The following is an 11498-nucleotide window of genomic DNA, read 5'->3' as shown; positions in this document are numbered from 1 at the left end:
TCCGCCTGCAATAATATCAACACAGACCGGATTCGGGTTTTATGTTTGTTGACATCTTCAGTGTGACTTGCCTTTTTAATTCCTTATACAGCTGGGAAAAAAACATGACTAGAGTCTTCATTTTGCACTCAATATCAATTATGAAATAATTTATCTAGAGATCTTCACATAATTTTTTTAAAAATTGTATGTTTTAACTTGTCTATGTCAGATTATGAAAAGAAGGGTTGCTGCAAACTCATAGCTATTATACAAAAATATACATAATTTTTTATACAAGCTGATTGGGCCACAGCATTATATCCCTTGTGTAACATCTGAAAATATTTTAATCTCATAGGAAGAGTCAGGACTTAAATTGTATATTTATGACATCAGTTTAATGTGTATTTGGTCTAAAACAGCATCTGGCTGCAACAAGCAACGGTGTCTTAATACAGGTTGATGTGCAAGCAATTAAAAATTCTGAATCAATCAGACAGCTGACTGTTCTGTGTAGACATAGACACGTTTACCATAATGCACATTTCATGGACTTTATAGCTCTAAACACCGGTTTCAGCCTATTGTCACAGTACTTGCTTTACAACAGTAACACATTGGACTAATCATCATTATGTGATTATTTTTAATGTTTGGCATTTGTGTTTATTATGTTTCTAGACAAATGATAATAGAAATATTTAAATTGTTAAAAATATGATGACAAATTAATGGAAATAATAACCTCAGTAAATTCCGGCAAAGTTTAAAGCCCTCTGTCCTAAAAAAACATCTAGAAATCAAAAATTGTTCCAATATAAGAGTATTAGTAAGAGCGTCTCACTTTTAAACCAGCTCGCCTTTGTTGATGAATCTATAGCACAGAAGAGATACAACATGTAAAATTAAACTCCATCCTCAACATCCCTCCGTGACCCCAGCTACAATAGCGACACTACATTAATGTCCATTGATCTTTGATGCCACATCAGTGTTAGTGCGGGTGGAGAGCTCAGTTAAAATACATCATTCTCTGACTTCAGACCAATCTTCAGCTTTTGCTTCTCCATCACCGTCTCTAATTCTGTGGCTTTGTGCACATCCTGAGGAGGACACAAGATTAGTTAAAGAGAGAAATTCAAGAAAACTTTGCTTCTTTGCAGGCTTCAATAGAAGCTGACATATACGCTGAAATTGTAGTTCTGTGGTCATGGTTTTAATCTGACCTATACTGTTTTAGCATTATAGGTCAGATTAAAGATGATGTGAAATCCCTTTAATGTCAGATCAAGAACAGGAAGGTTCTCTGTAATTAATAACTAAAAAAATACACCCACTGCGTCCATTAACCTATAAGGTATCTAGGAGCTATTATGTATTTTGGATCTGTAAATTGAAAGGTAAATCTTTAGTCAATGTAGGTCAATAGCAAATGAGCTAAAATGACGCAAGTCTGTGCATAAGCCAAGGCTGAGCAAACAACTGGCTCAGGACACATGGACCCAAGCATAACTACACACACACACACACACACACACACACACACACACACACACACACACACACACACACACACACACTCTCTCAAACCCAGAGAACATCCCGAATAATACTCAACAAACCTCCAGAAGGGCCTTCTGCACCATTATCTGGCTGTAAACTCTTGCACCTTCCTCTGGTGACACTGCACGGAGCTCCTCCTTATTCAGGGAAAATAGCTGCGCTCCAGTTAAAATGCCCAGACTCTGAATTGTCCTAACAGAGGAGATAGGATCAACAAAATCGGTGTTGGTGTCCGTTCACTTTTCATTGTTAAAATATCAACTATAACCTCGTCAAGAAGAAGAATCTGGCTGACTCTAGAATAATCCAAAACAAATTTACGATTCTCCTTTTTTAAAGATTCACCTCTTAATTTTCCAAGTTTCCTATATGTCTTCCCAGCTCACTGCTTGTGATATTCCTTAATCTACAGGATCTTGAGAACAGGATAGGTGGCTATAAATGAACCAATAGGTTCTACCAACTAGCCCTGTGCTGAGTCACTCACTGCTGACTAAAGCCCTTGGTGTTGAGCCAGGCCTCCACCTCAGCAGGTGGCGAGTGGTAGTTCAGGGGAGCAGAAGTGTCAGCTGTGCGGGGGACCACCAGCGGACGGCCTGAGCCTCTTCTCCCAGCTATCCGCTGAAGAAGCTCATCATTCATTATCAGGACTGCAGAAAGCACACAAAACCTCATTTGCACACAAACGCAGACCATCACAGCGTCATATAAAGCATCATATCGGACATGGTGAGTCAAGGTGTCACATTTCTCTATTTCAAAATTAGTTCTCAACCTCCTGGGTTGTTTCGCCTCGCATTGCTTCTACAAATGCTACATCTTCTTTACTCATATAAAAGTTATCATCTATCCTGCAAAAAAAGGGATTGTAAACTACTTTGAAAGCTACAGTTTCTTTCATGGTAATTTGAGTATAAAATGTAAAGTCATCTGGTTTTCCTGTATTTTTCTGTGATATCATTTAAATGGCGAGTACACTTCATAACAATCTAATCAAAACTTTGTAAAGTGTCAACAAATAAGCTGATGCAATTTACTGGATAATTTTAACCAAAAGACTAGATGTTTGCGATACGGCAGTGTTGTTATTTTGGTTGCTTAGAGACATGGGTGTGACATGCTACACAGGAAATGGGGATCCTGGAAAAGACAGCGCAGCCTATTTCTCTGAGAAACTGATGCACAAAAGGCTAAAAGGAGCGTCTTAAAATAGCACTCTGTCCACTGGAGACAGGGCCTCAGTAGCACTAAAGTGAGAGATGACAAACGGCGGTAAGTGCTGCTGCTGTTACATGCTGGAATATTTTAAAATCCCTCGACTTAACATGCTCTCAACACGTTCTGGAACAAGCCCTTTGGAGTACGTACAACATGTTTTCATACACCACAGTGTTGTTATTAAGAGAATAACTGAAGGAGATATTTACTTGTTGATTGTCCAACCTCTTTAAACTATGTGGGTGTTCACTTGGTTTTGTTCACTTGCCATGTTTCTGGTTGACTTTAGGGGTCGCAGATACCAAGAAGTCAGGGAAACGAAGTTCCTGGGATCCAGTATGTTTGTGAAGTCATTTGATAAACAAGCTGCTTTTTGCATGTTTGTACACATGATGTATTTTACCTCGGTCATCGTCTTCCCCCATTGTTGTGGAAGGTAGAACCATGCTCTGAGGTCGCACTGTTGGGCTTGTAGCAGTAGGACTGGTCCCAATCGGGCTTGATGGAGCATATGAGAAGTACTTTGTCGGGCGGGAGATAGGGGTCTTCGGTTGTGGAAAAAACAGGAATGAATTGAAAACTGCCGGATTGCATGAGACAAAAAGCTGCAGCGTGTGCACTGTTTGAGGCACTGACACAAACAACAACAAAACTCTGTGTGTGTGTGTAGTCATAACTTTACTTGTACCTTTGACACTCTGCGTACCACCGGGCTGTCCCTCCCCGTGTTATTCAGAGCAGATAGAGGCTCCAGGATGTTAAAGGGAACAAATCCTATCTGGTCAAAGCGATTCCGACACTTCCACCATCGCTTTGATGACTCAATTACCTAAGGAAAATGCATCGCAAATCAGTTGAGTTGTGTGACATATTCCTATAACATATCTACTTTTACATGTGGGTCACCACCTATAATTGTAATTATGGGTGTCTACCTCCAGTGTTTCTCCTTGTAGCACAGAGAGTTCACTGCTGTTTCTAGCCACAAAGTCATAACTGCAGCAGTAAAGCCTCTCACCTTCAGGTGGGAGCCCGTTTCCGTCTCTGAAATGGAAATGTCATTTAAAAGATATCCAGCATGTAAAAAAAATAATACTTAAACTGTTAATTGCAGCCATCAGGAATTTGTCATCGTCACTCCTGCTATAAAACATAATTCTACCTTGTTCTGTAGCACTTTTCTCAGTGTCTACAGACTTACACATCCTGAGTGCCTTCACACGGGCCGCCTGCTGTTTGTTGAGCTTGGTCCTGTAGAGTTTGTGCCTCCCTACTTTCCCTGAAAGCATCCTGTTTGTGCTGCAACTCGACGGGATCTTCCAAAGGCTGGCCAGCTGAGTCGTAGGCCTGAGGCTGCCATCCATCCAGGAAGACAGGTGAATATGCAGGAACAGACACGTTAAGGTGGGAACTGGGAAAAAGAGGGAAAGAGGGGTGTTTTTTCTTTTTTAGATGAACATGACACACACTCAAACCAAGATTTACATAATCATATACACACAGACCAGGGTGAAGTCCAGTTGGGCCCTAATGAGGTCCAGAGTTCCTTCTCCTCTTTAGTCAGGTGCTCCTGGAGCAGTGAAACAGCACCACGGGTCATAGCAGGACTAACCACTGACAAACCTAAACCTGGCCCTCCGGTGGTTTTCAACAACTGTGAAAGAGTGGGTCACTATGGTCAGTATCAAAGAAAGAAAAACCACTAAGTGAAACATTACTGAGACTCACCAATCTAAGAGGCACAAAGATGTGATGCAGCAGGTCCGGTGCGTCGGGTTGCGAGATGGATGACTTGAGACGGTCCTAAATAACCCAACAAAAAGAGTCATTTACATTTTAATTTCCAGTGGTTTTATACCCAAATTTACTAACAATCTTCCAGTTATTCACTGGTCAATTATGAATGATCGAATCTCACCAGCAGACTGAGGGAGTACTTTATTTTCTGAAAGAGGTCCACGAAGTCCTCCTCTGATGGAGGGCAAGCTCTCATGGTCAACAAATCATCTGCGCACAGAGGAGTACAATTACAGCTGCAAATAAAACACCTTGTTTAAGTAAACATATAAAACTCTGACACATTGTTAGCACTCTACAATCACGGCTGCTGTCGCATGCTTTGATTTCTTTTTTTAAGCTTGATATACTTTGCTGTCAGTATCATTTGTTACGTGTTTTTAAATTATAATAATTAAATAGCAACTTTTCAACACTTCATGTTTGGGAAAGTAAAATTAAAATAGAATTATTAGAAAAGAATAGTAGAAACACTACAGTAAAAATAAGTCTTCCACTACTGATCATGGCTATAGAAAGGTCTGGAGTCTTTTTCAAGCACTCTCCTACAACACAAAGCCAGTGGTAATGACTAATAACAGTCTTGTGTCCTATTTCATTATTAATGTGTTGATACATTCATTACCTTTAGTCTTATCAAGGCTCCTGCCTATCCCAGCACACACTGGCCAGAAACCCGGGAAACACCTGGGTCTCGTTGCCAGGCCAACACAGGGCAAACACAGATAGACGCAAACTCCTATTCACACCTGTCTGCAATGTCAGCTGATGAAGTACCAGCAGTCCAAAATGAAAAGATCAAGGATGGGAATTAAACCTTGTTGCAGTTGTCACTCCTAATCTTAATCTCACAGTAGAACAGAGGATGGTCGTCATTTATTCAGAAATCTCATTTATTCTCAAACAGAAGGTAAACTAGTTGTTGAGGAAAATCTGCTATGAATGTTTTTACCATTTCAGGTGGGTCACCACCACTACCCACCTGTATGACGTGTACCCGGCATGATGTCATGCCAGGTATATTGTAAACCCACCAGAATAAACTACTGCATGAAGCATATTTAAAAATGGGCGAGTTTTGTTTTTTTGTTTTTTTTTTTTTTTTTTGTTTTTTTAAAATACTATGTTAGTTGTGCACTGAATCTTCTTTAATTGACTTGGCCCCTGCTTCAGTCACTTCTTTGTCGTGTTTCTTGGCCATGCTTACTGTAGGGAAGAATTTTCTTAATTAGCCGAAGGATTTTTTTTGGCAACCTGCCTGCTGACCTGCTTCCAGCATGCAAAATACAAAGCCAATATTCAGCCTTTGTCTACAGTTTCCTGCTTCTACTCTCCTTCTGCAGCTTACTTTTCCCTTGACCATCATTGCCAAACTATGACCACGGTAGTTACTTGATAGGATGGTACCTATCCTCTCACCATCTTGGTCCGCCTTCTTCTTGCTCCTCCTGCTTCTCTTCTTCTTCCTCTGTTTGAGAATACTCTGGGCCTCGGCTGTCTGCTGCAATCGCCCCATGAATTGCTCCACATCGTCAAAACAGTGGTTCAGAATCTCCTGATGAAGACACATACTGTTTGTCTTAGCCATGTGCGGGTTACAGAAATTATTTTATTAATATGGCAATTCATAATACGGATAATTTAGTAAGCTATTAGTCAGCCAAAGAACATACAAGGAGTTGACACTACCATGAAAGATAACATATATTTATGCAGTCCCTATGCAGTCTGATGCAATAGCGCCGGGATAACATTACATTTTTAAAGTTTATAATGTTCATTATTTGAGGCAGCATCAAAGATGTATTAAAATTAACTTGCAGTAGTAGATTGTAAGCATTGGTCTTATTGGCGAGCTCAGCTGATGAGGTGTCCCTTGAATTATACTCAGAGCTAAATAAAATCCCTTCCTTCATATCTTTCCTTCAGTATCTCGTTTTCCTTCAGTATTTTAATTGAGAATAAAATATCTCTTGGCTCTGCACTTCCTGTCCTGTTGCCTCAAAGCTTCATATTGTCACAATGCTAAAGCTATTTTTTTTTTTTTTTTGTTTGTTTTTTTTTTAAACATACAAATGCCAATATTTCATTTCTTTTTTTACAGGCTTTGTCTTCAGTATTGCCTCACCATCACTGCTGTTATGTCCTCTCTTGTGTACAGACCATAGCTTGTCAATACCTTGTGCAGGGATACTGTACGTGGGCTACTGGCATAAACTTGATGGGACCATATACTTTCGTTAAACTTCTTTGCACAGCTTGCAATCTCCTTTGAGTTTAAAATAAACCAGCTGGCCCACATATATACACATATAAAAAAGAATATCTAAATTATTTATGCAAGTACATACCACTTCTCTTTCTGCATTCAGTTGAGATGTATGATTTGACTTGGTACCATTCTCTGAGGAGGGGAAGGACAAAGCCACTAAAGCAAACTTGAACATATATACAAAAACACGGAGACTGCTGTAGTAAGCTGGTTGTAAGCACCAAGGTAGTGTGCAGAGGATAAAAATACATTACATTACTAAAAAACAGTACACGCACACACATACACATACATAATGGCCGAATGAGTATACCTTGTGTGTAGATGGGCATGCCACCGGGAGGAGGCTGAACTCCTGGAGTTACCATGACTCGGACACCTGTGGGCTTTCTAGGGACCACCGGAGGAGGTGATGCAGACATCTGTTATGTGCGGATACAAACAGGAAAATCAAGCATGTACTGTAATACAATAGGGAATAATGTTTACGTGCTACAATAAACTTTTTTTTCTAGGAAAAGGTTTGCATTTATTTCAGCTTTTGTGTGAGTTTTCCAACACCTAATTTATTGTTCCTTGGGAATTGTCTGTTGTCTCATTACCACTTAATGCATTCTTAAATTATTTTATATATATATATATATACATATATATAGTTTTTTTTTTTCAACTGGAATGTCTGCATATGAATTAATGTAACGTGAAAGATTTTGCTAAACTCTACTTGACTGATTAAAACACGGTCATATCAGCTTCATCTGAACATGGTAAAAAAATGATGAATGAGAGCTCGATAGTGCCACATTCCACAAGCTAATTGTAAGACTGCTGTGTACTCTGTGTGCACACGTCATGTTCGGCTGCATTTCAGTGACACACAGTGACACACGACAGGAAAAACCACTGTCACCAGGTGCATGATATGCAGATGACAGAACCACCAAAACTTGCTGGAGAAATTGATCAAGCTGAATATAAAAGTCACAAGTTTGTGCTCTGCAAACATTTTTGCTCATTTCCTACTCTTCTTGCCTTTCTTCCCCCTGTTATTTCTTATCTTCCATGATGATGAGCAGTGAATCCTGCATAAACTTTTTCAAGCATTAACAAATTCTTATAGAAATGCACAGTTGAAGCCCTTCATGCAATTACAAATTATTAAATCTTCTGATGTGTCAAGATGAATTAAGTTACTTCAAAAATCTCCACATATTACTCACACAAAAAAGCTGTCCTTCATATGACAGGTGTACCTGTCTGTCTCTCTCTCTCTCTCTCTCTCTCACACACACACAGACACATACATACACACAGTTTACACAAAGGTAACACTTGAAATCTAGATATATCACTACCTTTTAGAGCAGTTTGAGTATTTAAATCCAAGGCACAGAAACAAATCCTCGTGTTGAGATGTATGTGCACTGAGCTTAGCTGTTTACACGAGTACGTCCCACCTTCTAAAGATATGCAGAAACGAGAAAAACACGTCTGGCTTTCCTTTCGCTCTTAGTCTGTCTTGCATTCACGCGTCCTCTGACTCTCGTACACGTACAGTCACACTCCCTCCCTCCCTCCCTCCCTCCCATTCTTACCTCTTAATCTTTGTGAGCCTCTCCTTCCTTACGACAGGCATTTCTATCAACAACTGCCTGTGGCTAGTGCCAAGGGGCCAACATGATCTGTAACATGCCATTCCAGAAATGCAATGCAGTCTTCCTCAAGCTCACCACCTCCACACATTCAGTGACGTCGAGTGTTGTTTGCAATTATAATAACAGAGGTGAAAAACGGGATTTAATGTTCAAATTAAGAACAAAAAACAATAAAAAGAAATTCAAGGTTTAAATGCAAATCATTTCTTTGGATTTTCCTCAAATGAGAATGCTATTGCTCAATATTGATTGAGCAATAGCAAGAATACTTGCAACAAAAGACGGGAAGATATGTTTATTAAAATTATATGAGGATGGTGTGGAAAAGGATGCGGGTGAAACATTTGATATCTGAAGTTCACTTCAGAAATGTAACACTGCCAGCTTGTGTAATCTTCAGCAGTATGACAGATGGATGTTGAATTACTTAGCATACATAGATTAGATAAGGCAGGTAATAGCAGATGTGTGTTCTTGCAGAAAAAGGGGCCCCACTCAGACTCGCATTTTCTTTCAGATGAATATCGTCACCCACAACGGATGCAACTTTATCATGAAGATGTTTCAGGGTAATGGTGACGGTGATGGTGTTTAATCAACAGAGTCCTGACAGAGGAGCAAAATGTCCTCAGCTATTCCTGTACAAAGTGTAATTCCATGTTGATTCAACATCCAGTGACCAGTTTAGCAGAGGGCAAACTGAGAAGGATTGAGAAGTCAGTCCACTGAACATTGAAGTCAAAATGATGACTTCATTATGATTATATTTACTTTCAGCCTTAAGTCTACTGTAGGTAAGATAGCCCTGTATGCTTTAAGAATTTGAAGCATGTAGGACATGGCACTGGGGAAAATCGAAACTGTTGGTGAACAGTGACACCAATTGGTCACTACAGGTCAGACTCCATCTGTCCCTACAGCTCTCCTCACATTTGGTTCGACTGTTGCACAGGAAATTTCAAATTTTAAATCCAAATGACATAAAGGATTCACCTCCATGCTTCATGCCTTCAGTGCTTTGTTCCAAAAAGCCTCTAGTTTTGGCACTGCAGACTGAAGGCATTGATTATTTCCTAATTACTATACTAGTAGAAATAATAAACAGGAGGGCTGTAGGTTTTTTTATGCTCTTTCTTGCTGTGGGTCTTCAGCTGCTCTGCTACTTAGATGAGCCAGCGTGTGTTGACTTTAGAACAACAGCATAAATGGACAGAAACGTATCTCTGCAGCTGCCTTTACCTGGCTTGAATTAAAGCCTGACTACACGAGTGGGTTCTGAGCCAAGCATTCTGCCAAAATGACATTTTTTCCACATTTTACCAAAGTTAATCTAATAATTCGGTATTTAATACTGTTGATATGATACACATGACATTGAGCCCCAACAGGTCTCATCTCAGCCCAAGAGCTTTTCGCTTGATCTCCAGTTCCAGTGACCTACAAAGAAAGGAGACATGGGACACGCCTATCCCTGCCCCTTTGCGCCTTTGGTGGAAGAGTGCCCCTTTCAAATCGAGAGGGTGTACCCTAAATGTGTGAAAATTAGGCAAGAAATACACGGCGGGGGACTCATGTTAAAGAGGTATCTTGGTTGTCGCTCTCCAAGTGTCCAAAGTCTTGTATTGTATGGATTTCTGAATATGATCAGTGTTAACTCCAGCAATTCCCTCTGTCGCTTTAAATGCAGGACGGGAACCACGGAGACATAAGCTTGAGTCCATACAAATGTGTGGCTTCCTGACTTCATACATTTGTGTGCACTGGAGCAAGTATTTAGGGTCATTTTGTCACATTTTTTGCACTAGAGGGAGTAGTGATTTTCCTGACACCCAGCCAACAGGTAGATGAGACAGTGGACTATTAACTTGCATTGTCTCTCTCTCTCTGTGTGTCTCTCCGCTGATGTGTACCTCCTCAGCTCTAGTGCTGCACTCATGTTACGTTGCTTAAACGTGTTGCGCGCCTGCGTCTCGCTACGTTATCTACAGCGCTGCTACGGGCGTGCTGCGTGCCGCCTGCACGCGGACTCAGTGAGCTTCGTGGAGTTTGGCATTTGTAATTGCCCTGTCAAAGAGACTTGGCATTACAAGTTTGAATGTTTAATGTAGTACCAGACAGAGTTTAGACGATTCCTTCAGTTTTTCAGGGCGACTCTTTTAGCATATGTCACCCATATGAACTAAATATGACCTTTTTCTCCGATGCGTTTGACATCTACTTGATTGTACATAAAAAAAAAACTATATAATTAGTTCATAAAGATACAACAAGGCAGCTACAACATTAGACTGCTGTATGGGACCACTCTGGATAATGAGTGCTTTTACTTCGGATACTTAAGCAACCTACATTTGGCTCATTGTACTCAACATCAGAGCCTATACGAATGAGTTGCAATCGGGATAATTGCTTTATCTTTTTTTTTTTTTTGTATGAGTTTGCTGATCTCACATATTTAGACGTCTTCACCTTTCTCTTGCAGAACGCAACAACAATCAGTCAAGGGACCGCACCGCTTGTCGCTCGAGCTGCCGAGTTAGCGCGGTTTTATTTCGCAGAGAGCCTGGAATTCATCGGGCCCTTGGGTGCCACTCCGCACATTTACCCTAACTACACGAATAGACGCGCAGCTGGGCTATAATCGGCGACGGGCTTTTAAATACCCCGCGAGCGACGGCGCGGGTCTAGTTACGTGCAGTAAAGAGCAGCGCAGTCAGTGTGATCCCAGTCAGTGCATAAGACGTTTTCTGTGGGGTTTTACCAAAGCCTGCAGGCTAAGCACACACACACACACACACACACACATCAACATTCAGCGGTGTGTGTTCCTGTGTCGTCCAGCCCCACTGACCGTTTTGGGGAAGGGCAGCTCAGCCCCCTTTCAGTTTTCTCCATTGGCTCCAGCTGCACTCACTTCTCGTTCGCTTCTTCTTGGGTTGGCGACGACAGAGTCTGCTCCAACACGAGAAACGTGGCCACAAGTTGTCCCAACCACCCGGTCGAGACCTTTT

At 40.8% G+C, this 11498-nt stretch overlaps 1 protein-coding gene across 7 annotated transcripts; it reads right to left on the bottom strand.

Moving 5' to 3' along the window:
* Positions 1–361: 361 nt before the first annotated feature.
* Positions 362–11452, bottom strand: eps8l1a (eps8 like 1a). 7 transcript variants are annotated; one of them, XM_040157280.1, is made up of 14 exons: positions 11339–11452; positions 7146–7254; positions 6912–6964; positions 5980–6115; positions 4682–4770; positions 4492–4566; positions 4269–4417; positions 3965–4174; positions 3699–3807; positions 3452–3592; positions 3167–3308; positions 2033–2195; positions 1605–1737; positions 362–1085 (listed from the first exon to the last, which is right to left on the bottom strand). In XM_040157280.1, exons 2-14 carry the CDS (start codon positions 7252–7254, stop codon positions 999–1001), a joined length of 1596 nt encoding a protein of 531 aa, XP_040013214.1. In that variant the 5' UTR covers positions 11339–11452; the 3' UTR covers positions 362–998. The 7 variants fall into 7 exon arrangements, with proteins under 7 accessions (XP_040013214.1, XP_040013232.1, XP_040013241.1 ...); XM_040157298.1 differs by lacking the exon at positions 11339–11452 and adding an exon at positions 10939–11027; XM_040157307.1 differs by lacking the exon at positions 11339–11452 and adding an exon at positions 8428–8442.
* Between the last annotated feature and the right edge of the window lie 46 nt (positions 11453–11498).

This window comes from Xiphias gladius, chromosome 3 (assembly GCF_016859285.1).
Source record: "Xiphias gladius isolate SHS-SW01 ecotype Sanya breed wild chromosome 3, ASM1685928v1, whole genome shotgun sequence".
Lineage (NCBI taxonomy): Eukaryota > Metazoa > Chordata > Actinopteri > Istiophoriformes > Xiphiidae > Xiphias > Xiphias gladius.
This window is presented reverse-complemented; position numbering and strand designations above follow the sequence as displayed.

Excerpts from the sequence above, each read along its gene's own strand:
- eps8l1a (XM_040157280.1), bottom strand. The coding sequence starts at position 7,254 with ATGTCTGCATCACCTCCTCCGGTGGTCCCTAGAAAGCCCACAGGTGTC. Across the intron at positions 4,175-4,268 it reads CCCAACTGGACTTCACCCTG|TTCCCACCTTAACGTGTCTG; the intron begins GTCTGTGTGTAT and ends TCTTTTTCCCAG. Across the intron at positions 2,196-3,166 it reads GGGGGAAGACGATGACCGAG|TCCTGATAATGAATGATGAG; the intron begins GTAAAATACATC and ends TGCTTTCTGCAG.